At 37.4% G+C, this 26,483-nt stretch overlaps 1 protein-coding gene across 1 annotated transcript; it reads right to left on the minus strand.

The window, feature by feature from the left end:
• Positions 1–2,646: 2,646 nt before the first annotated feature.
• On the minus strand, positions 2,647–3,526 carry LOC149559240 (major strawberry allergen Fra a 1.07-like). The gene is made up of 2 exons (XM_089833171.1): positions 3,263–3,526; positions 2,647–3,162 (listed from the first exon to the last, which is right to left on the minus strand). Exons 1-2 carry the CDS (start codon positions 3,441–3,443, stop codon positions 2,861–2,863), a joined length of 483 nt encoding a protein of 160 aa, XP_089689297.1. The 5' UTR covers positions 3,444–3,526; the 3' UTR covers positions 2,647–2,860.
• Between the last annotated feature and the right edge of the window lie 22,957 nt (positions 3,527–26,483).

The following is a 26,483-nucleotide window of genomic DNA, read 5'->3' on the forward strand; positions in this document are numbered from 1 at the left end:
TACTTATTATAGGAATTTTCCATTTTATGCTCCATTTTTTTTGACAATATTACACCATTAGTTGTGTCTTTAAATTTTTTAGTGTTAACAATGACTACACATGATTAGATGATTTTTTTTTCCTTAAATATAAAAAATAAAACCAAATGATGTGATGTTAGATTAAGACACCAATATAACATAATGGGCCTTTGTGGTAACCTTGAAAAAAAGAATGTTGATGTGGCATTATATTTGATGATGTGGCCAATCTAAGTTATGACAAATGATTGGGAGTGATTTGGAAATTCCATGTACAATTTTTAGAATCATCATCTTAGCTACTTAAGATCATATTATCAAAATGAAATAAATATGTCATGACTTTAGAAGTAGAGGAAGAAGAAGTTGGAATGGTATTCTTAACAAATGAGCTTGTCCAATGGTGAGTATTGCACTATCATAAGTTATGGAGAAGTATTATACTCCTCTTCTCAATATGTTCTGCATCTACTCTATTTCTTTCATTCCATGATTATCTACAGGTCATTATTTTCCATCAACATGACACTTTAGTATTTTCTTCCACTTTCCTGATAAGCTATTCTTTTATCTTGGCCCTTTTTCTTGATATTGTATTCTTTTGTCTTGGCTCAAATTAAATGTAAAATTTCTAACTATCCATACATACATTATCCATTACCACCAATATGCCTAATGGTTTCTTCATACTAACATCACTTTCCTTATGGCCTCTATGATGCACTCATTTCATAGGTAGACTTATGAAAAATTACTATCATATACAAATTTACAATGCTAAAATGGATACAAAAAGATGACATTTATTTGCAAGATAAAAGGATTTAATATATTATTTAACATAATGATCCTTGATGATAGCTTGCATAACTCCTAATATTGATAAGCCTTAAGGAGTCATGCTCCCTAAAAACTATTTAGTACATATAGTAGGGATTAATAAGGCTAAAGCATACCCTAAATTGTAGGAAGAGTTGGTGACAAAAACAAAAGGTTCTATAGTCACATAATTTTAGGGATAAGTACACGCCTATTGAAAACATAATTAGAGATATTGAACAACTTTGATAAAAAGTAAGAGGCAGGGAGTGGGTGAATTAGCTATTGTAAAATAATTTTCTAATTTCCTTAGTCTTAAAATATCATGAACACTGGAATTAGCATGAAAAAAACCCAGATGTGGAAAAGGTCATGAGGAATGCTGATTCTCAATGAAAGGTGATACTAGTTTCAAGGCAATTTTTACAAAGAGGTAGGTCATTGCCAAATTACTCATTGTGCCAATACAAAAACAACTTATTACAAAATAGTTAAGAACTATTAAAATATGAACTAATAAAATTGTAATTACACATGCATGAAGTCAACTCCTTTTAATAACACAATAACTAGGCTATTATATTCATCCAAAGATGCATATTTATGAAAACTCTAGGGTAACTACATACATATGAATCTACCGAATAGATTGAAAAAAAAATAATATAGATTGGTAGAAAACTAATATAGAATGACAACTAACAAATAAAAGAAGGTGAACAAATTAAAAGTGTTTAAAATCAATTTGAAAACCTCAAATCTAACAAATCTAGATTAGTAGAGAAATGCATTACAACAAATACAAGAATTTTTACTATTGGCTTCTAAGATCTACAATATCTTTCAAGTTCCCTATGTTCTCGAATTAATTGGAGGATTATAAAAGCAATAGGGATCTGATTGAATAATCTTCATAATGTACAATGGAAGAGATATAATCTAGAAATTTTAAATATAAAGAAAATCTAGAGGTACACGTAAAAAAAGTTAATCATATTGAAATTAACATTTATCATCCTTGAAACATGTAACTAAATAATATGACTATTATACATTAACTCTCTATGGATCAATATCTAATAACTCAAGTGATGTTCTCTAGGAGATTTTTAAATTTCAATTAATGAAGGGAAATTGGCAATCTATGTCAATTGAAATTATCTTTATGGAATCATTCTTAATAATTATATATTGATATCTCATTTATAATTTTCTCAATAAAAAAAGCTACTTGTTAAAGAGTATTTTAATGCTTTATTATTTTGATTAAACATTATTTTGATCTAAATAGTGAATGTAGTACAATTTTAATATAACAACTTTTACTATCAAGCATATTGTCATATCATAGATTCATTTTCTAAATCTTTTTTTCTTCTCTTCTTTGACAAATTTTATAAAATGAATTGACAGGTGCATGAAAATTCAAATTCCAAGGTAATTATTTTTCAACTGAAATCACACATTTGTAAAAACAATCATATTGATATAGTAATGTATCTATGTGCAATTTTTAAATAAATATCAAAATATGTATATTATAAATTAAAATAATTTTAACTCATTCTTGAATTGGTATGATGTTAATTAATAATTATACATCCATAAAGATTGGATAAAACACATATTTTGATAAAATATTGCAATCATAGATTTTATTTATGATTTACTTCATCTTAATATACATTTATTTTCATTATTTGTATTTATAAATTATTTTTAATAAATAATTTACTGAATTTTGCTATATGTCAAAATTACGAAACCATAACTGAATAATTAAGAAAGGATCACTTTTTTAACTCATTATTAAAATAAAGAAACTTTATTTTTCATGCTAACTAACTATAAAGCCACTAAAACTAGAGAAAGTCCCAAAGCTTTACTATTGAACCCAACCCAGAGGCCCAATCTATACATATTCTCACCAAACTAGATTGAAGCCTGTGTGACATTCCCACATGTTATTATTGATCAAGTGACACTACTACCACTAAGAAGAAGTGGGACATTGGTGCTTTTAGAAGTATAAAGTGGGATTGGAAATAAGGTATTCCTCCACCATCTTGAACAAACCAATGCTCTTGGCCTTGATCTCCTCAACTTTGGCTTCATCATGTGGAACACCAGGAAGGCTGGCATAGTTACATGTAGTGGTTGCAATGGATCCACCCCCTTCTTTAGAGGCGAATTTAACCATATAACTTATTGAGGCGGCCTTTGTCCCAATCATCCCTCCTTCCACATGGCTGAAACTGTACACCATGTTGGCCTCATCAACCAAGTCCACCTTCTCTTTCACGTAGCTAAAATCCTTGTTGGCTACAAAAACAAATGTTTAGGTCATATTAGCAACAATATCTAGACAATAAATAAATATAAACATCAGGCATATATATTTTATTCCTGGCCATAACCTTACCTGCAGTAAAGGAGAGTTGTCTAATAGTGCCAACTCCTCCATCTCCTTGAAGAAGTGTGATGGATGATATGATTTCTGGTGCAATCTTTGGCAATAAATTGTGGGTGTCCAGAGTTGCATTCCACAGCCTTTTAACCTCCACTGGAGACTCTATTTCAATACTGTAGCTTCCTGCCACCATTATTACTTCACCTTTCTACACTTGAACTCTTCTTACAAATGTTTGTTTTCCCACTTCTGAATTGGATTGAGTTGTTGTGAATGTTAGGCAATGCATGGTATTTATAGGGTGAATAACGATGAACAGAAACTGATTTTTCAGCCAGCTCTAAACAATGAATGTTGACTCTCACACGCACAAAACAACAAAATATCTCTATATTCTCTGTTGTTTGCTATTGAGTGGTTGGTGGGCTTATACTATTTAACATGTCCTTATCACATGTTAAAGCAGATCCTTATGAGATGTATTAATGATCAAAGATAAAACCATTTTCATTGTTTAGATATTTTTCTTGCTGTTCTAGAAGCTTCCCGACTCGCTCATTAAATCCACAGGATGCGACAGATATCTTCGGCTATACTATGCAAACAAGCTAATACTATCTATGAACATTACAATTTCTTTTATTAGTAGTTGAGATCAGAAGTAAATTTTTACAACTAGAAATCAGTCAATTTCTAAAGTTAAAAAGTCAGTTTATTTTTTAAATTAATTTTTACATGTTAATTGCTTAATTTTGATTGGCTTGACCCCTATTTTTCCAGGGATAATTTTGATTTATCCATACAAGAAATTCATTAAATTAAATTCTAGAAACTTCTTGAAATCTGTGGAATGTTGTTCATAACACTGGAAGCTTCCTCTATAACATGACTTCCTCCTCCAATGATGGATTTTTCGCTTTCTGCCTCTGGGGGACAATTTTGAACATTTGAACAAGGGGATTTGGATCTAACAACAATCCAGTGGCCACTTTGGGGTCTTGAAAACGAATCAGGCTTCTCACATCCCACAGCCAATGAGACCAATCTTTCCTTAGCCGAAAGTCTCTTGACGGGCTCCTTTTTCTCCCGTTTCTCCACCATTAACACAAGATCTTTGAATGCCCAGTGATAAAATTGGGACAGATTAACACAAACTAGAAGAGGTCGAATCGCAACCAGGGCTCCCGATTTCTAAAGTGCTTGTAGGAGACAGAGGAGCCATTTTCATATCTGTCTCACGGTAGAAATCAATCTGAGAGAGGAAAGGATGTTCCAACAGCTGTGCGGTAGTCCACCTCTGTTTCGGAACTCTATGGAAGCACCTCTGAAGAAAATCCCGGCCTTGAGGAGAAAGACAGTCGGGCAATTGAGGCAGCTCGTCTGTGCAACCAATTCGGTACATGGTTGCAAGGGGGTTCGAACCGGTGCCCACAAGAGGAGGGTACCGAGCTTTGCTAACTTTCAATTTTTTTATTTTACCAACAACGTTTCTCGAAATTGGCCTTATATACTTGATAAGATTTAAAGAAAACTAGATGCACCATCAAAAAACCAATCAAGTCTCTACAAAACTAATAATAAATCTCATTGTTGCACTCTGCTTAATTATTATAAATTATAAATTGTATTAATGCCTTCCACACCGAAATGCTTTTCATTTGTAATTAGATAATCAATAGACTTCCTTATTAACGGTACAAATCTGAAATTTGTTTTGTTTTTTAATTCAAAATTCAAAATTTACTATATTTTTCACAATATTTTAATATTTTTTAACTGATTCTTTAAAAAAAATCATCATGACATTATCTAAATAACATTAATCAATAGACTTCTTGATTAATTGAAATTACATTTTAAACATTTCTATATTAGATTAATTAGTCATTGTTACTTGTTAAATTTTCTTAAAATTACTTAATCCTAAATAATTTATTTAGAACAATCTCTGTAGACTTCTTGCACTTACATTAAAAATCAAAGAACAATCAAAGAAAATATAGGGAACAATCAAACAAAATATATTTAAAATGATTCATGAATCCTTGGAGCCACCCAAATTATGGACATAATACCCATGGCACTTCCAGTCATATTTGCTTGGCTTCTGAGTCACACCTATTTATGAGTCTCTTGAATGTTCTCGACTTTTGCATTATTTAATTAATAGTCTTGCAACTAAATTTTTATTTACATTTTTAAATTTTGTTCTTTGAAATATTGAAATATACGATATAAGAATTCCTTTATATGTAATTAAAAAATGGAAACATGTTAGTTGTATATATAATATTAAGCTAAGATTTTAGATTTTCTTTAATATTGATTAGTGAAGATTATAGCATTGATATTCATAAAAGTATTAAAGAGTATAAACACCTGGCAACAATAGTCATAAAATTAAAATTTTATTTTCCAATATTAAAAAAATAAAAAATTATATAATTGTTTAGGTATATTCTTTGTCAAATCTAAGATGATTGGCATATATGAAAATAGTTACTAACTTTTACATATCTTCTTCTTGTGGCGTCGAATTAAAGCATTTCCACTTGGCAATTTAGGGACCATGAATCCTATTAATATCTCTTTAACTAAGAACTTTATAATATTATTTATTTTGTCTTTAGAAGTTTGATAGCTAGATTAACCCGAGTTAATAGTGTCTTTATCTCAAATTGAACTTTTACTTGTAATTACTATCTTATTATTGACCCTTATATTCCCTTCGAAATGTCACAATAGGAAGGGACTTGTGCTCAAACAGAGCTCTTGTTTATGATTGCATTATATAACTATTTACAACTCATTTTAAATTTGAATTATAATATCTATTAAAAAGTTTAGATTATAATTATTGATAATGCCAAATTTTTTTTAAAAACAAGATGTTTTGGAATTTATGAACTTAGTTTCTCAATTGGTAGATATATATATATATATATATATATATATATATATATATATATAAATAAATAAATTTAAAATAAATATTAACAAATGATAGGAGTCAATGATTCAAGTCTGTCCTATTTTTAGTTGATTATGTTTAGAGATGCTCTGCAAAGCAATCATCTAGTGTAATCAACCATTTTGAGAAGGCACATAAATGTAACCTTTTATGATGTTAATACAATTGGCAAAATTTACTTTGGGAAAACCATTGTAGTTGGGACTACTATGTGTGACTCTGAGCCCATTTTGAGTTTTGTTGTTGATTTACTTTCAGTATAGTGTATGGAATGAATGTGCTAATGTTAAGAATATAATGAATGTAAATGAACTTGGTTTTGTTTTCTTCATTCAATAGATTGCATCTCTTTCTTTCTTCCTATTGTGATAGTTCGTTATGCATATTTCCACTTGTTGCATTGTAGGTTAGAATAGATTACATGTTGTGAGCTAGTCACTCTTTCAATTGCCTAAGTTTTTTAAAGTGTTGGGCAATTTGGTTTTTGCCTCTTCTACTATCTGGTTAAGAGAATACCCCCAAAGCCGAAAGATAAAATTCATTGCATATATTGCATTCAAAAGGGAGTTGTACCTTTCAATTCAGGGGTCCTCGATAGACTACTACATTGACCCATTCTATCGTTAACATCTTTGTCCTCCATAGGCCATTGGGAAAGTTAAGAGTCAAGGTATAAACCAAAAAGATAAGGAGATAAACTATTAACCAACACTCCTTAGATTATATCTACAGGGGATTGGGGGCAATACCCTCAAGATGGTGTCAACAGGAAATGCCCCCAAGAATAGTTAGCACATTCCTTTATAATGAAGGATTTGGGGGCAACAAAAAAAATCCTTGGTATAAAAATTTGCAGAGATAGAAAGAACAAAATATTAATATTATCTCAGGTTGATTATATTGTGAAGGTGTTGCAACATTTCTCTATGCAGAATGCTAAAGCTATCAACACACCTTTACCTGGTCCTTTAAAATTGACTAAGGAGATGTGTTCCAAGACACAAGAAAAGGAGGATAAGATGTCTGAGGTACCTTATACTTCAGTTGTAGGAAGCTTGATGTATGTTATGGTATGTATAGTGCCAGATATTGCACATGCAATGGAGGTCATTAGTATGTGTATGAGTCATCTAGGAATCAAGCATTGGAATGCATTCAAATGGATTCTTGCACATTTGAGAGGAACATCTAGTAAGTGTTTACATTTTGGGGGCTCTGATACTTATTTACAGGGATGTGTTTACTTATATTTGGCAAGGGATATTGATAGTAGGCAGAGTACTACAGGTTATCTATTTACTATTGGTGGGGTAGTAATGAGCTAGGTTTCTTGGTTACAGAAGGTGAATGTTTTATCCACTATAGAGGCAGAGTATGTTGCTTCTATAGAGGCAGCCAAGGAGATCATGTGGTTTCAGTTCTTCATGGAAGAATTGGGACACCCATAGAAGAATAATTATTTGTTCATAGACATCTAGAGTTCCATTCATCTTGCAAAGAATTCTTCTCTATATTCAAATATTATATATATATATATATATATATATATATATATATATATATATATATATATATATATATATATATATATCTATGTTACCATTTTATTCGGTCATTTTTGAATGATGGGTAGTTAAAGTTGGACATGATACATATAGATGATAATCTAGCAAATATGTTTATCAAGGTGGTAACAAGGGAGAAGTTGAAGTCCTCTTTAGCTTTAGTTGGTCTTCTAGACTAGACAAAATGAAAGAAAAATAGAGTTTAGGGTGGCTTTATATAATAGTGGGAGTTATAGGTTTATCAATGCTATGATTAGACTCCAAGTGGGAGATTATTGTTATGGAGTCTAATTAGTCTTTGAGTCAGAGATTATTATGATGTGGAGCCTAATCAGACTTAGAGGTTTATTCAGCATAGTTTCTCCCTAGATTATTTCTACAGGGGTCAAGGGATAGCGCCCCTTGTGGGGTCTTGGGGTAGTGCCCCAAGTGCACTCCTGGTTGTGATACAAGGTGGGGTCAAGGGGAAACACCCCTATGAGGCTTTTCGGGGGCAGCACCCCTAAAGCCAAAAATAGTCTTATATTGTAAAAGGTATCAGTTACTATTTTTCTATTGGATGGCTTACTCTAGCCCTAATTTTGTAAGTGACAAAATCTTGTATAAAATAGCTTAGGGTTAGGGAATTCATAATATATGGTGATATTGTAGCTATTTGTGATGGTATTGACCTATAAGGGATTGCAAATTGTAATCAAGTAGACTCGGGTATTTTTCACATAATAATCATACCAAAAATAATTATCAATACAAGTGGTCATACCAATAAGATGTGTTTCCATCAATGACAACATCTAATCACTCACTTTATAGCAACAATCCCACATACATATCATCCTTATCACATATTGGATAATGCTAACATACTAAAGGATTATAATATAATTATATGTGGAGGAAAATAAACAAATTTATGCATGACATTAAAAAAACACTATCATGTAATCATCATATAATAAATGGTTAGCCTTATAATCAAAAAAAAAAATCATTAAGGAGGTTTTCTATGCAAATTATTTTACCATAGGCATAAAAGGAGAAACATGAACAATGGTTATATAGATGCCTATATATGCATTAAAGAATGTGTCATCTAAATTTAAACATGAGTTAGGGGTCAAGGTTATGGAGAAAATCAAAGCCTTATTGCCAAAATTTCATAGGACTGACTAAAAAAGAAAACACACAAGGATTTCCCTAGCATCACCCATGGGTCCTAGAGGAATCGGAGTGGAAATGATGCTAGGTAACCCATAGGAAAATGATATTTCCAAAGTGCACCATGTAACGATTGGTGGTCATATGTTTGGAACATGCAAGGGTGACATCCAATTGACTCATAGGCAGCAAAGAAAACGATGAAAGACCTGATCAAGACCTTTCTCTCAATTTTCCCTATTCGCAGTACACCATGATATAAATGATTGTTGTGACTATGAAGAGAGAACAACCAAATTGACTAGAAAATATACATAAAAAACCAAATTTGAAATCTCAAAAATAAAATCAAAAGAAAGAGTAGATCCATGAATACGTAACTTTTTTCCAAAGAGATCGGTAAGACTAGATTCTAGTACCTTATTATTACAAGTTGCAAACTATGAGTATGAACTCATGATAAGATCAACCTTCATCAAACCTGGACAACTTTTCTTATGTCTACAACTTATTGGTCAACTAAGTTGACAAGAAAAGAGAAGAGAAGAATCACTATAGGAATGCGATGAATAGAATGTCCCTACTCATGATTGATGAAAATTTAAAGGCCAAGTGATATCCCGAGAGACGGGTATCATTTTTCCCTCCTCATGTTGAAGAAAAGAAGTACACAAGGATTGGATGGTGAAGCAAGTGCCCCCATAATGATAAAATTGAGTTTTCCATTTAGGAAAAGAAATATCACTTACCATACCTTAAAAAGGTATAAATGAAATGAGGAGGGGAAGATATCCTCTCTTCTTGAAAAGGTTTCACAATATCCCATAAAGGAAAAATGAATGTGTTCTTGAATGATCTTGGCCTCTCTATTTTCTTTGGTAATTGTAACGATATGTTCCCCCTTCAAAGAAGACACTTCACTGTTGGAAATGTGTAAATTTTATGGTCATGGTGAGTTGTGATGTTCCAATCTAAATTCATGCTTAAAGAGATGAACTTCATAAGAATAAGGCACTAGTTATTACAAAGGTTGAGTTCTAGAGTTCTTAAATGCAAGGCGTTTTCCCAATTGAGCTTCTATTTTTTATGCCTTGCATACACATTCCTACTTTTTGTGACAAAAAAGTTGGGTCTCCTTTTTTCACTTTTTGATCTTGCCTTTTTTGTGGTAAGTCCCTTTGGTCTGTTCTAGTTTTTTAGTCTTCAAGCTTCTACACACCTTGTCTACAATATAGATCCCTTTGGTGAGGAAAAAGGAAGTAAGGTTTTCAGCCCTAGGGAAGACCTCAATATTATCGAAAGGTTATTCTCAGATCAAGTGGAAAGTTTTTCTCGTGCATCTTTGACAATGGGATGAAATTTCTATGATTTTAATGTGGGACATGTGGAATTTCTCATTAATGAAAGACAAGTTCAAAAAATGAACCCTTTAAACTAGAATGATCAAGATTTTTTTCAAGGAACCTAAAGGGGTTAATTTTTAATTTTCTTGATAATCATAATTGTGCTCTACATGTCAAGTTTTTTCCCTTATTGTCACCCCACCTAGAAGTAGTTTTGGTTGTGCATGTAGACACCTAAATTTGATTACACTATTTTAGTAATCCTATTTAGTTATCTAAAAAGGCATTATTAATTAAATTTCTATTTAATTAATCCTTTGTCATCCCCTAGTTGATTAATTTAATTAATCATCTATAGTCCTAATTGATAAATCAAATAATCTATTATTTATCAATTAAATCCTTTTCTCCTATCTAATTCCAAAAATCCCCATTTATTAAATAAATCTATTTGATAAATGAAATCCTCAAATTCAAAAACCCCTAACCTATCTCTAATCCTCCATTTAGCCTAACCCACCCCATCCACCCATACTAACCAAGCTTAGCCACTAACTCACCCACCCTCATTAATGCCATCTACTTGCACATCTCTAACATCCCTAAGCTAATCCTAAACCCAAGCCTAATCCACCCCCTAATGTTGTCACATTCCTTAAACAAGTTTAAGACTTTCCTAATCCAAACCAAAGTCTCCCCTCAAAAAACCCAACCACTAAGTCATGAGTGCTCTTACAAAACATAAAGACTCTTACAAGCCCATTCATGACTCTTACACCCATCTTCCACACTCTTCCCTCTTCCACACTCATTCCTCTTACATCCCTCTTACATACTCAACCCCACTCATCATGATTTTAACCAACCCTTTACCCTACCCTCTCACACTCATCCTCCTTGTGACAAGTGTCACCTTCCCATTGGTGCTAAACAAGCACAATCCATGTGCTCCCCTTTGAGTGCATCTTAGCCCTCCTTAAGCCTTCATCCATCCTTGCATCTAAGCCCTCCATCTCTCTACCCCTTAGCCTATAAATTGAATCCCATCCCAAGCCATTTCATCAACAATCTTTGAGCTAAAGTTACCATGCTATTTTGAGAACCAAAGCCATCAATATTACCCTTATAATGCCAAATTGAGAGCTCATAAAGCTACCAATTTGCCATTACCCATCTCCATTGAAGAAACTTTTGAGCATCTTGAGCATACATCCACAGCAAAAGGACACATCTACAGAATCAAGAAAGCATGGATTGTTTTCTCTTGTGAGGTTTGCACTTCTTGTTTGCTTTCTTTGTCTAAGCATATATGTGAATTTAGTTTTTGGTTTGTGAATGTTTACTTTATTTGTTAATGTTCTTTGCACACTGATTCTGGTTCTACATTTTGGCACGCCCGGTGGGACCCCACTATGGGTCATTTAATCATCTATTTTCATCTATATGTCATTTTTCTAACCATCTAATGTTTGTTGTTGTTTGAGTGTGTTGTGAGGGTGTTTTTCTTATTTTTGCAGGTTAAAGAACGCACTTAGGAAGAAGAAATACCATCTAAAAAAAAAAATCGCATTTTTCAGCTTTTTTGGCGCAGTTTTGGCATCTGCAACCTATTCTGTTTGCGAAAATCGACGTCTGCAAAAATCTGCGTCTGCGCAAATCGACATTTGCGAAAATCCACATCTGCGCAAATCGACATCTGCGAAAATCCGTGTCTGCAAAAATTGACATTTGCGAAAATTCGCGTCTACGAAAATCGACATCTGCGAAAATCCGCGTCTGCGAAAATCCGCATCTGCACAAATCGGCATCTCTGCTTGTCACCTGTGTTCTGTGCTGCAAATCTGTTTTGTCCTCTTCGTATTTTGACAGACTGTCTTCTCTACTTGCTTATGTTCCATTTCTGCTTTATTATTTCTGCACTTTGTAGCTTAAAAAAAAAAAAAAAAAGAGTATAAATCAAAATTTGACTTTTAGTGGTTCCGTAGGATTTAGACCATTTTAAGCATTTTTACGCGTAGAAAAAACAACAAAAAAAGTTTAAAATTTTTTTCCCATAGTTAAGCTCTCATTTTTGAAGATTTTGGCTAACTAACTAAATTGCTTTTTTTTTTGTCTCATTGCAGGTTGGAGCACATATGGAACCACTAACCATGTATCTTGCAGGTTTTCATGTTGCTAAAAAATGAACTTGAATGTTTAACCATTTGTCTTTGAATGCATGTTGCTAAAAAAAAAAAAAAATGAACTTGAATGGTTAAACACATTTTCCATTGAATGAATGTTGCTCAAAACACACTCTTGAATGTCATGGATTAAAATCAACTTTCTTTGGAATGCATGCTTAAAACAAAAAATCTAATCTTGAATGCCAAGGATCAATTAACCATTACAATATCAAACACTTCATTTGGAGCTTCTAAAATTGAAGAAAACAAATCTCTTTTTCACATGCAATCTAGGTAAAGTTTGATTTTTGGACATTTAAGAAACTTTGTTAAGTTAAAATACAAATTTACAAAAATCAATTTGAGTAGTTCCTTGGACTCACCTCTTTTCTAATCACCCATCAAATATTAACCATTGGTTGCAATCTCAGCGCCATTTATGGGGATGGGTCTACTTGAAAAAGGTGTTAAATGTTCCACAATCTAACTCACTCACTTGGTCTTTGAACATTTGCTTTAACTTTATCAAAATTCTTAAATGGCCAAAACTCTAGATTAAATCGATCACACTTCAAGTTTGGGCACTAAAATTGAACAACAACTAACGTGGATAGCCTCCGAGCGCGTGCTTGAAATCGAATCTCACACACTTTTGTTTTGGGCTTAAAACAAACTCACACTCAATCTTGAATGCCTTAAAGAAAATTAATCGATACTTGACGTGGAGGGCCTTCGGGCGCGCGAGTTTGCTTTTGTTGACCCTAACTCTTCTTATTGTTTGCATTCTTCGATCGATTTACTTTTGTTGGCGCTTCAAGTTGGAATTGAACATTGTCTCTTAAACATGAGTGCTTGCAAAGTCTAGATTAGCACACATAAGAGTCAGTTGGTAAAAGAACAAGCGTGTTTTTTAGCCCAAGGTCATCCAAGTCTTCTCTCCCCTTGTCGTCTTTCGAGGCCATCTTGGGTGCATAAGATTAGGATCCAAAACCTTGTTTCTTTTTAGGAGGCCTGCTTGGGGATTTCATCACCCCTTGGACGACCTCAACTCCAGCGCTCCAGCGGAGTATAAGAATCGGGAGGTGAATCGAAAGACACCTCTCTTGGGATCAAGATTTTGTCATTCGGGCTAAGCCTCAAGGAACTTTATACCCTTGAGAAGTGAAAGAGGAGAAGTGGGTTACCGCTCCTCTTGGCTGTGTGACATCCTTTTGGTCTCATCTATGGATTTGGGCCTCACGTACCTTGCGTATATCGAGGACTCCCTAGCTAAACCAATTGTCAGCCTTGCAAAAAACCATCTAGGATGTTAATGTGTTTGGAGTGACTGATTGAAACATTTGTAGAACATACACACTCCTTGGCGAAAGTATCACATTCTGAGAACCACAAACTTCTATCTGGGTGTTCCTATCTATTGCTTGTTTTTATTTTACTTGTTGAATGAATGTTTGCCAAACTTGGTCAATCCTAGCTTAGGGCACACTTAGCGTAGTCACTGCCTATTTTGGAAGTTGAACAAGTTGAAGCAAAACAACTGAGTTTTTTCCCAAAGCCAAGCAAATTCAGGAATTTATGTCGGAACAACTCAAACCCAAACAGAAGTTTCACAAAGTCAAACTCAAGCCATCTCTAGCATACCAAGAACTTTCAGCCAAGAGAAAAGAAATAACACCAAGCCCACGAATTTCCAAACTCCACAAAGCAGAGGACAAAGCTACCAATGAAGCACTTCAAGAGGCCTGGTTAGAGCGCACCATCAAATTTAGCCAACATCCAGGAGTTAATCCTGCTTATGCCTTACCAACTAGGCATGATTTCTATGATTAGACACCCTTGTTTCTCCACATCTTCTTGGATAAGCTTCACTCTAGAGTCATCTTTGTAGAAAAGCCAGCCATCTTAGCTTATCCCCTTAAGCATTATTAGCTCATCCATCTCATTTAGAATCATACCATCTAGCTAGTAATCGAAAATCTGCACATCTAAGCTTTCAAAATTGTTGTCACCTTGCTAAAAGTTTGCCATTCCTAAAATCTTCCAAATCCACCAATCTCACCAAGGTTATCCCTTTGACAAAGCTTTGTCTAAGGTAATCTAGCTTTGTCACTTGTTATCCCTCATCACCTTGAGCTAAAGGTTAGGATTTTCAAGTGGTCAATCTCGTGTTCTTCCTAAAGGATCATCGGTCTATCCTTAAGTTGACACAATCACCACCAAGCTTGCACATAGGAAAGCAGACCTTTTGTGCTTTGACAACATATCTTTGAAGTTAGAATCCCCAACCCGATCCTCCTTAGGTTTTTTCATATAGCTTTGCCTCAACCTAGGAAATCATTTGCATAGAAAAGCCTTCCCCCTTTTGCATCCATCAGCATTATTGCATCTCATCCCTAGGAGCATTTTTCATGCCACCCGTCACTCGCTTAGCCAAGAAGAAAGAAATAATGGAGCCCTATCATTTGGATCGAACAGCCTCACCCCCCTTGAGCACTCAGCCATCCTTCAGCCCAGAGCAAGCTATGCCATCACCTACTGACATTGAAGCTTTCATGAACCAACCAGGAAATGCAGTATTGGTAAACGCCATTATAGACAAAAACAAAGAGACAATCATGGCTAATTTTCGAAGGGACAATGTAGGAACCTTTGACTTTGGAAGACCCCCTCCATTATCAGATCCATCTCACCCATTGTTTGGGCAGCTACCACCACCCATAGGCTCTTATGATCCAAATTATCCTCAATATATTCCAAAAGAAGAGCCTCCAGCCAATCCATATGACCCAACAGACCCAAACATACCATCATCCACCCAAGTTGAAATCTCCATGCCGCAAGCCAACCTAGCCACCACCACTCCATCCTTGGTTCATACCTCTCCACTCCAAAACCCCTTTACCCAAAACATCTCACCATTCACCCCCTTCACTATTGCTGCTGCTCCCACACCTAGCCTTCCAAATCCACCCATCTCCCAAATTAGTGCTAGCGTCTTTGGCCAACCTCAGCAATATACAACAGGGATGCCACCCATGGGGCCAAGTAATCAACCTTTCATCACCCCCAGCTTGTTCACCACAGCCCAAAGCACAATCCCATCATTTCCATTAGGTCTCGGGAGCTCAATACCACCAGCCACAAATCCACAAGCTACTACCTTCACTCCACAAAGCTATCAAAACCCACAAGCTACTGCCAATCTTCTACCAAGCTCCCAAGTGACCCCAGCTCCCACCACCACTCTACCAAGCTTCCAAATCCAGCCACAAAGCTATCAAACCCCATCAGTTCCATTCCCAAGCTTTCAATTCCCACCACCTCCTCCGCCAACTAATCCATTACCTCCAATTACCAACTACTTTTCAATGCCACTTCTAGGAGGTAATCCACCACGCCAGCCAACCACCAATTATTTGCAGATGCCATCCCAAATGGGGGCACAACCCACATATATTGGTCAAACCCCACAAGCCCTCTGATCCTTTCCCCAAGCCTCACAACCATCTTATACCTTACCTCCACAAAGCAATCCATTTACCCCACAGCCAGCTTATGTTCCTCAATCCCAACCTCAAATCCCATATCAACAGCAAGCCTCGCAGCACATGCAGCAATATGCACCACCTCCCCCTCAACAACCCGTCATCCACCATGTAGCCGCCCAAACAATGTACAATCCCTATTAGCAAATCCCTCATAACCATCCATATTCAATGGCCCCATCCAGCACATACCTACCTCAAGGAACTCCTACATTGGGGGCACCCCAACCATCACCTATCAATTCAGAGTGGGAGCAAATGAAGACAGCTCTGAAAGCCATCCAAGAAGGGAATGATCCAAAGACATTCAAGTTTGAGAATGTGTGTCCTTACCCATTTGACAGAGCCATTACCACGACACCATTTCCCAAACACTTTGAGGTACCTAAATTTGACAAATTCAGAGGAAAAGGAGACCCTGTCACACATATCAAAGAATTTTACATGCATTACCAGGACATGGCATACAATGATGTCTTCCTCTTGCGCCTTTTTCCCAAAAGCTTGGCTGGACCAGCTCTTGAATGGTTTTATAGAATCCCCTATGGCACAATTAAAAACTTTGCTGAATTATCTGAGGCATTTGTAGCCCAATATGCCCATCTTGTTGAAGCAGAGCTATCAATAGTTGATCTTGTCCACACCAAGCAAAAAGGTGGAGAAAGCCTTGCCGAATACCTGCAAAGATGGAAAACCCTTACCACCCGCATATCCTGCACCTTGCCTGAACGCCATGTGGTGAAAATGTTTATTGATAATGCACATCCCAGCTTGGCTCACCACATGACCATGAACTGTTTGCAGACCTATAAGGATATCAAAGAGAAAGGAATGATCCTTGAGCAAGGACTCATCAAAGATGGTGTGGTAAAGATTTACAAAGAGGCCAACCAAAATCAATCACATTCCAATGACAAGTCTAGGTATTGGAACAAAAACAAGCATGTTGCAACAGATGGGGTTACTGACACCAGACATGTGAATATCGTTGGTCCTTCTCAAAACCAGTCTAACCCACCATATCAAACAAACAACCAACAAGCTACCAATTACCAACAATGAAATAACCAAAGCTATCAAAACCACAATACAAGACCCAACTTTCAAGGGTCTAACAATCAAGCTAATGCCATCAATGTAGCTGCAGGGCAAAAGCCCAGATTCCAACCTGCACCTAGAAACTATACACCCCTTGGTGAGCCATTGGATGTTATTTTTGAGAAATTGGCTAAGGAAAACCTCATCAAATTTCCTCCTACCCAGCAAATTGATCCAAGCCAATCCAAAGCTGCATGGTACAAGGACAATGAGTATTGCAAGTTCCATAGGGTAAACGGTCACACCACCCTCAGATGCATGAAACTGAAAGACTATGTGCAAGACCTCATTGATCGAAAGGAAATCACTGTTGGTGCCCAAACCTCTCCTAATGCAGGCTTACAGATTTATCAAAATGCTTTTCCTCCACATAACAACCAAAATCCTGGAAAAGCACCTATCCAAAACAACACCAACAACTGCCATCCAAACCAACAGCATGGGAAGAACAATGACCACACCTCATCCTATATAGACTATGGTAGCCTTATAGGTTGTATATCTAAGAAAGAGCCTTCTATCAATGTTATCAATATCCGAGGACCAGACAATGAGTGTGCGGTCACCACTCGAAGAGCGCGATTTAACATCGCAGGCCCACCAGTTTCATCAACACCATCAGCTCCATCAAAAAGCCGGTACAATATCTTAGAACACCTTGGGAACATGCTAGCCCAAATATCCATTTTAGACCTTCTCTGCACTAGTCCTGTGTACAAAGACATCCTTGACAGTGCTCTCATAGAATCCCGTGTCCCTTCTGATATCAATGCTACTGATTTTTGTAATCTTGTTGGACACCTTTCATCCTCATGTGCCCTATCTTTCAAACCCACCGACATACCGGCGGTTGAGCCAGATCACACCCTTCCGCTTCGCATAGCCATCATGGTATCCAATTTTGCCGTGAAAAGAGTAATGATAGATAATGGATCAGCCTTGAACATTTGCACCCTAAAATTCATAAAACAAGCTGGGTATACTGAGGCAGATATGATCAGTGAGGTTATCACCATCAAAGCTTATGACAACTTGGAAAGGACCACAAAAGGGACTATTTTGCTACCAATCAAGGTTGGGCCAGTCATTCAAGAGACAGTTTGCCATGTTGTTGATCTAAACCTACCATTTAATATCCTCCTTGGTCGCCCATGGATTCATGCTATGAAGGCCGTTCCATCCACCTACCATCAGTGCATCAAATTTTTGCATCAGGGCACTGAGGTAACCATCCATGCCGATCCATAACCCTTTGCTTACTACAATGCAATTGAAGCTTCATATACAAACCATTGCCCTGGAATAGACATTGGCACAGCCATCGCCAGCTCATCCCACACTTGTAATGACATAGAAACCATCCTTGCCTCCACCCTATCTACTATAAAGATCAACAACAAAGGTTGTGGAGAATATAGTCTATCAGATGCATTTGCTGTCGGAGCAATCCCACTTGATCCACATACCCATGGACGGCTAACATATCACAAAGCTAAGGAGATTCCACCTCCTCGATACAAATAGTTTGGCCCAACCACCTTTGTGTCCTCAAAAACCCCTCTTCATGAGGAGCTCACTCCAGATATCAACAATTGGCTACATAAGGATGCACCTCCAAGAAATCAAGCACGCCTTGATCACTTTAGCCAAAAGTGTCCCCAACAACATAAGCTCATCACTGAAAAATGGAACTATCAAGGAGGTGGACTAGGACCAGAAGAAAGGGGCATGCAATGTCCCATCAAAGCACATAATTGGGAAATAAAGTCAGGTCTTGGCTTTGGCATACCCACAACTGGGGGCACCAACGAGAATGGTCATGCTTTTTCGAACATCCACCGCGACCTTGTTGAAATCGAAGACATTCCTGAGGAAGTTGAAAAGAGAGCCTATGACGATATCCCAGACCAAATCTTCCTAGGAGACTCTGTTCTCCGAGAACTATCCATCCATCTCATTGACCTACCACTTGCTCATCCACAACTCATAGATTGGGACCAACCAAGTGTCATACATATTGATGAGTTTGCATCAGAGGAAGCGCTTCTAAGATTCATGGGAGCTGAAACTCCTCATAAGAAGACAAAGCCAGATTTTGCCTACATCTACAAGCTAGATCCCAAGGGGTATTTTGGAGAAAATCCCCAACCTAGTTTCGATACACCCAAAACTAGAACTAAGGTAAAACTGGGACTAGCTAAGGCAGCAAAGAGAACCCCTCAGCAAGAAAATCCAAAGCCACAAGCAAAACATGAGGATTTAGTATTGCCTCCTCAAGATAATCGACCAGAGGTGTCTTCTATTCTAATAGAGGATACTAGAGAAGTCAACATTGGTTCTTTAGAGATCCCTAGAATTGTTCACATTGCTGCATCCCTATCACAAGACCAAGCTGACCTCCTCTTTGAGGTTTTATGAGAGAACATTGGCTGATTTGCATGGTCATATCAGGACATGCCAGGACTTGATCCAAATCTTGTAGTTCATCATCTTGCAGTCGATCCAAAGATCAAGCCCATCAGACAAAAGCTTAGAAAAATGCACCCCAAGGTGGCATTACTAGTCAAAGTTGAACTAGAAAGAATGTTAGCTACTAAGGTTATCCGACCTATCGACTACTCAGAATGGATCTCCAACATGGTCCCTATCACTAAGCCTTCCGGTGACATCAGAATCTGCACTGATTTTAGAGATCTTAACAAAGCTTGTCCAAAGGATGATTTTCCCTTGCCCAACATAGATATGATTGTAGATCTCACAGCTGGACATGAAATTCTGTCCCTTATGGATGGATTTTTCGGGTATAATCAGATCAAGATTGCAGAAGAGGACCAGCATAAGACAACATTCACTACCCCTTGGGGAACCTTTTGCTACACCATGATGCCTTTTGGCCTAAAGAATGCTGGGGCTACCTATCAAAGAGCTATGACAGCCATTTTCCATGATCTTATCCATAGCATTTTGGAAGATTATGTGGATGATATCCTAGTCAAATCTCACACCTTCATGGATCATCTTGTTGACCTGGAAAAAGTCTTTGATAGGTTGGCCCAATATCATCTCATGCTAAATCCCAAGTAGTGTGTCTTTGGGGTCACATCTGGCAAGCTTCTAGGCTTCATAGTTTCTAAACGAGGTATAGAGATCGACCCCAAAAAGGTCAAGGCTATCTTAGACATGCCTCCTCCCAAGACACTGCGACAGCTTCACTCTCTTCAGGGGAAACTTCAATCTGTTCGATGCTTCATCTCCCAACTTGCAGATAAGTGTACACCATTTTCACACTTGCTAAAGAAGAATGAGAACTTCAAGTGGGATCTTTTATGTCAGCGCAGCTTCGATCAGCTCAAGCAGTATCTCACCAATCCCCCTATCTTAGTTCCACCAGTTCCTGGTTGTCCCTTGATCTTGTATATATCAGCAACACCTACTACTCTAGGGGCACTTCTAGCACAACATGATGATTATAGCAGAGAGAGAGCCATCTACTATATCAGTAGAACCCTAGTTGGTTATGAAATCAATTACACTCCTATGGAAAAAGCTTGTTTGGCAGTTGTTTTCTCAACTCAAAAGCTTCGCCACTACATGCTAAGTCATACCATCCAACTAGTCTCCAAGATTGACCCTCTCAAGTATATGCTCTCCACAACAGCACTTACAGGCCGTTTGGCCAAATGGGTTATGCTACTAAGTGAGTTTGACATCCAATATGTGGACAGAAAGGCAATCAAAGGGCAAGCTATAGCAGATCACCTAGCTGATGCACCTCTAGTAGATGCATATCCTTTGCTCGCAGAATTTCCAGATGAGCATATCTGCCTAATTGAAGAACAGCCCCCATGGAAGCTTTATTTTGATGGCTCATACACCTCTCATGGATCAAGGGCAGGAATATTATTAGTTACACCTCAAGGAGATTACATTCCAAAAGCCTTCAAGCTACAATTCCCTAGCACCAACAATATAGCAGAATATGAAGCTCTTGTAGCAGGATTAAAGATAGCTACAGAATGGAATATCACTAAGTTAGAAATCTTTGGCGATTCCCAGCTAATCATCAAACAAGTCTTAAATGAATATCAAACCAAAGATGAAAAGCTATTACCCTACAAAGAGCTAGTTGATCAGCTGACCCAGCATTTTACAAAGCTTCAGTTTACACAAGTACCTCGAATGCAGAATAAGGCAGCAGATGCCATGGCCACTATCGGCTTGCTCTTGGAAATTCCCCAAGATGCTACGCAGTATGAATTTTTAGTTGAGCAGCTCCTCACACCCACTTATGCGAATGAGGATTCAAACCGTGTTTGTATCTTGGTTGGTCCCCAATCCCCTTGGTACCATGAAATTCACGCTTACCTTAACGATGGTATCATATCCCCTCACCTCACACATATCCAATGCCAGAACCTCATCCAAAAATCATCCTGCTATGTTATCATAGCCAATACCCTATATCGTCAGGGTTATCACGATACTCTCTCTCGATGTTTAGATGAAAATGAGGCCCCGATGGCATTAAAAGAAGTACATTCTGGACTTTGTGGTGCCCACACGAGTGGTATTGTCCTAGCATGACAAATCCTTAGAGCAGGCTACTATTGGCCTACCATTGAAGAAGACTCTTGTGACTTTGTCAGAAAGTGTCTCCCATGTCAGCAGCATGCAAATCTTGTGCACGCTCCAGCACAGGATCTACAGCCTATTGCACCACCTTGGCCTTTTGCTTGTTGGGGCCTTGATCTAGTTGGAACTATCACACCTCTCTCATCTGATGGACATAAATGGATAATAACAGCTACAGACTATTTCACTAAGTGGGTGGAAGCAGTCCCCCTAGTCTTAGCTACAAGAGTTCAAGTCTCCAAGTTCATCTTGTACCACATTGTTTGCCACTTTGGCATCCCATCCACCATCTTCACTGACCATGGAGGTAATTTTGAAAATCTCAACATGGAAGAATTATGCACTTCCCTTCGCATCCATCACCGCTTTTCTAGCCCATATTTCCCACAAGGTAACGGCCAGGCAGAGGCAACTAATAAAACCCTCCTCAAAATCCTAAAGAAAGTTGTCAATGATTCTGGCCGTGATTGGCACCTTCAAATAAATCTGGCTCTATGGGCCTATCGAACTTCCTTCCGTACATCCACAGGAACAACTCCATACTCCCTAGTCTATGGTGCCAAAGCGGTATTACCTATAGAAGTTGAACTTCCCTCACTATGCATATCTTTGTGAGGGCAAATCTCAGATGAAGAATACAGAGTAGCTCGACTTACCCAGCTAGATCTCTTAGACGAGAAGAGACAACAAGCCTATGACCATCTCACAGTCTATCAAACTCATCTCAAAAGGAATTTCAACAAGAAGGTGCTCCCACGACACTTTTAGCCAGGTGACATGGTCCTCAAAGAAAATATGAAAGTCCAAGCAGATCGAGAAAAGAAAGGCAAGTTTGAACCTACATGGCTTGGTCCCTATGTGGTTACTGCCTCCTTTGGCTCTGGAGCCTATCAATTATCTACACCAGAAGGAGAACTCTTGAATGATCCCACTAACATCATTCATCTCAAGAAGTTCTATGCTTGAAGATCCTTGGTATACCCAGCTTTTGAAAAATACAAGAAAAAAATAGTAAAGAGAAATAAGCGTCCAATGGTGAAAACTTGGCAATTCAAGCGCCTTGGATAGGTACCTTGGTGAAAACTTGGTAATTCAGGTGCCTTGTGTGCTAAAGACTAATCTATTATCTATCACTATCCTATCCCTCATCCATCCACCGACCATCCCTTAAAACACCTGCTTGTTCCCTTGGTGTTCCAATCAAATATCCAAAATCTGATGGAGCTTGTCAATACCTCCTGTACAGCTTGTAAATCTTGTACCAAAGCTTGTATTATACCTTGTAAATCTTGTACCATACCTTGTATATATCCAAAGCTTGTCCAAAGCTTGTACCATATTCTAGCTTGTAAATAATCTTGTACCCTAGCCTATATCCTATCACATGCACACACAGAATCCCATTTTCCTTAAGCTTTTCACAAACCATCTACCTATCCACCTATCAACTATTATAGACATCCCATCCTTCACAAAAATTTCCATCTCACAAAAAAAAAAAAAAACATGAACAAACTTGTACATTTGTAAAATATCTTGGTCTATCAGCTTGTATATCCTCTTTAGCTTAGTATCATTGTATCTATCCAGCGTTCATGTCAGTTTGTCCTTGATCAACATCTTGCACACATCGCACACCTTGGTTAGCTATTCCAATGCATCCTTTAGCTAGATCTCATGTCACCAAAGTGTTATCCTTCTTAGTTCAGCTTGCCAGATGCATTACTCATCCCGATCCATCAGCTTAGGTGCTCTCCGATAGGTCCTTGCAGGATATAGCTTTCCTCATGTCTAATCTTGGTCCGTTAGTACCTCGTCCTACCCATCTCGTTGGCAAACAGTTCTCTTTGGGATTTTTGCTTTCTTTTGGTTTGGGATCTTCCCTTTTGGGTCTTGAAATATCTTTTCCAACCAATCTCCTTGTTCCCTCCTCAAGGTTGCCACGTTCTTCCATATCATGGTATGCTGCGAATGGGGCAATTAGAGCGTAAGGTCTTGATCAGGTCTTTTGCTTGTTTTCTTTTTCTGCTTGTGGGTTACCTAGTGTCGTTTCCACGCTACTTGCTTTAGGATTCATGTGTGATACCGGGGCAATCCTTGCGTGTTTGTTTTGAGTCAGTTCGTCAGTCCTCTGGATAGTTGGTGAAAAGGCCTTGATGTTCTTGGTAACCTTGGCAATTAACCAACAGTCCTATAGCAAATCTAGTGCTCAACTACATGGTGGTACTTCTCTTTGAAGTATCCCCCCGTTCAAAAAGCTTCAATGGTTTTCCTTCATCTCCATTATCCCCCATCCATATCCAGCATCTGTCTCTCCTACCCCAGCTTATGCATCAGTATCTCTTTGAATCACTCCTCACACTTAGCTTTAGGGATCCACAATCCTAGTCTTAGGGATCCACCAATCAAATCAATCCACCAAGCCTCATCTTTTGAGATCCACAATCCTAGTCCTAGGGATTCCCAAAACCCATCTTCCGCCAATCTGACTCTTTGAAATCTTGTTGCATCAGCTTTATCATTCTATCATCCATCTCCCTACCATGGATTCCTTTAATAGCGCTCCGCTCCTCCTCCCCCCCCCCCCCCCCCCCCAATCTTGGAAAGTCTTAAGCTTGCTTTACTATTGTGCCTCTGATTTCCCTTTATCATTCTCCCGTAGTGAGAGTTTGAGCTAATTCAGCCCCTTCTCTTTGCCAACCTGCGTCTCAGCTCGTCTCAATTTCTTGTACTTTTCAAGAAGTCGTCGAGCCTCATTTCTCTCCCCGTCGCCTTCTTGAGGGGGCATCATCTAAGTCTAGTCTCTCCTCTTCTTATCCGAGACTAGGGCAACCTTGTTGCTAAAACATCTTCCTCGTGTCGTCTTCATTCAAACTTCTTTGAAATAGTGTTGTCTTAACACTATGTCAAAGAGGGGCAAAATGTAGACACCTAAATTTGATTACACTATTTTAGTAATCCTATTTAGTTATCTAAAAAGGCATTATTAATTAAATTTCTATTTAATTAATCCTTTGTCATCCCCTAGTTGATTAATTTAATTAATCATCTATAGTCCTAATTGATAAATCAAATAATCTATTATTTATCAATTAAATCCTTTTCTCCTATCTAATTCCAAAAATCCCCATTTATTAAATAAATCTATTTGATAAATGAAATCCTCAAATTCAAAAACCCCTAACCTATCTCTAATCCTCCATTTAGCCTAATCCACCCCATCCACCCATACTAACCAAGCTTAGCCACTAACTCACCCACCCTCATTAATGCCATCTACTTGCACATCTCTAACATCCCTAAGCTAATCCTAAACCCAAGCCTAATCCACCCCCTAATGTTGTCACATTCCTTAAACAAGTTTAAGACTTTCCTAATCCAAACCAAAGTCTCCCCTCAAAAAACCCAACCACTAAGTCATGAGTGCTCTTACAAAACATAAAGACTCTTACAAGCCCATTCATGACTCTTACACCCATCTTCCACACTCTTCCCTCTTCCACACTCATTCCTCTTACATCCCTCTTACATACTCAACCCCACTCATCATGATTTTAACCAACCCTTTACCCTACCCTCTCACACTCATCCTCCTTGTGACAAGTGTCACCTTCCCATTGGTGCTAAACAAGCACAATCCATGTGCTCCCCTTTGAGTGCATCTTAGCCCTCCTTAAGCCTTCATCCATCCTTGCATCTAAGCCCTCCATCTCTCTACCCCTTAGCCTATAAATTGAATCCCATCCCAAGACATTTCATCAAAAATCTTTGAGCTAAAGTTACCATGCTATTTTGAGAACCAAAGCCATAAATATTACCCTTATAATGCCAAATTGAGAGCTCACAAAGCTACCAATTTGCCATTACCCATCTCCATTGAAGCAACTTTTGAGCATCTTGAGCATACATCCACAGAAAAAGGACACATCTACAGAATCAAGAAAGCATGGATTTTTTTCTCTTGTGAGGTTTGCACTTCTTGTTTGCTTTCTTTGTCTAAGCATATATGTGAATTTAGTTTTTGGTTTGTGAATGTTTACTTTATTTGTTAATGTTCTTTGCACACTGATTCTAGTTCTACAGTGCAAGACTGTGAAAGGCACATTTAGTTTTGAAGTTAGCTTTGCAAGCAAAATAGGAAAGACTTTGGCATTGAGGTGTTCATTTTTCTTGTATCCCAGGTTGTTATTGTTATTCGGCCCTTGTCATTTTTTTCTTATTTTCTAGGTCATTTTCACTTCGCTACTTTTCTTTTGTGAGTTCTTCTTTTCTATTTCCTCATTCATTTGTATTTATTTGTTGTTGTTTCCTCCTTTTAAAAATTCTCTTTTTTGCACATTATTATTTATTGGGGGTCTACCCATGCTTGTGTCTAATTTTTTTTTGGTTACTTTTCATTAAGGCAGAGTTACTTCAGCTCCACCCTTAGTGTGTCATTAGACTAATCTTGTCATTTGTTAGTGTGAATTCAATAGTAGGAAATATGAGTTCTCATAAAAGGAAACTAAGTTTCATGGTAAAAAATTTATCTCACTTAGGGTGTACATAATTAGTCTCCTATTTGATGTCTTTGGTTCGATGGTAAAATATCCTTGATCCTGGTTTTCTAAGCTCTTGCTCTACCAAATGATGGTCTCTACCATCTAGGTACTATCTAGTATCATGTTTTTATCCTAGCTTTGGTATCTGGTAGTATCTCACTGGTCATGTCCTTTCTTACTTAGCTAAGGAAGTTATAAGTATGCCTCCACGGTTT

The sequence above is a fragment of the Cupressus sempervirens genome, chromosome 5, assembly GCF_028749045.1.
Source record: "Cupressus sempervirens isolate cs-2001-9-10 chromosome 5, ASM2874904v1, whole genome shotgun sequence".
NCBI lineage: Eukaryota > Viridiplantae > Streptophyta > Pinopsida > Cupressales > Cupressaceae > Cupressus > Cupressus sempervirens.

Coding starts and splice junctions, on each gene's coding strand:
- LOC149559240 (XM_089833171.1), bottom strand. CDS start 3,443: ATGGTGGCAGGAAGCTACAGTATTGAAATAGAGTCTCCAGTGGAGGTT. Junction 3,163..3,262: donor ACAACTCTCCTTTACTGCAG/GTAAGGTTATGG, acceptor TTGTTTTTGTAG/CCAACAAGGATTTTAGCTAC.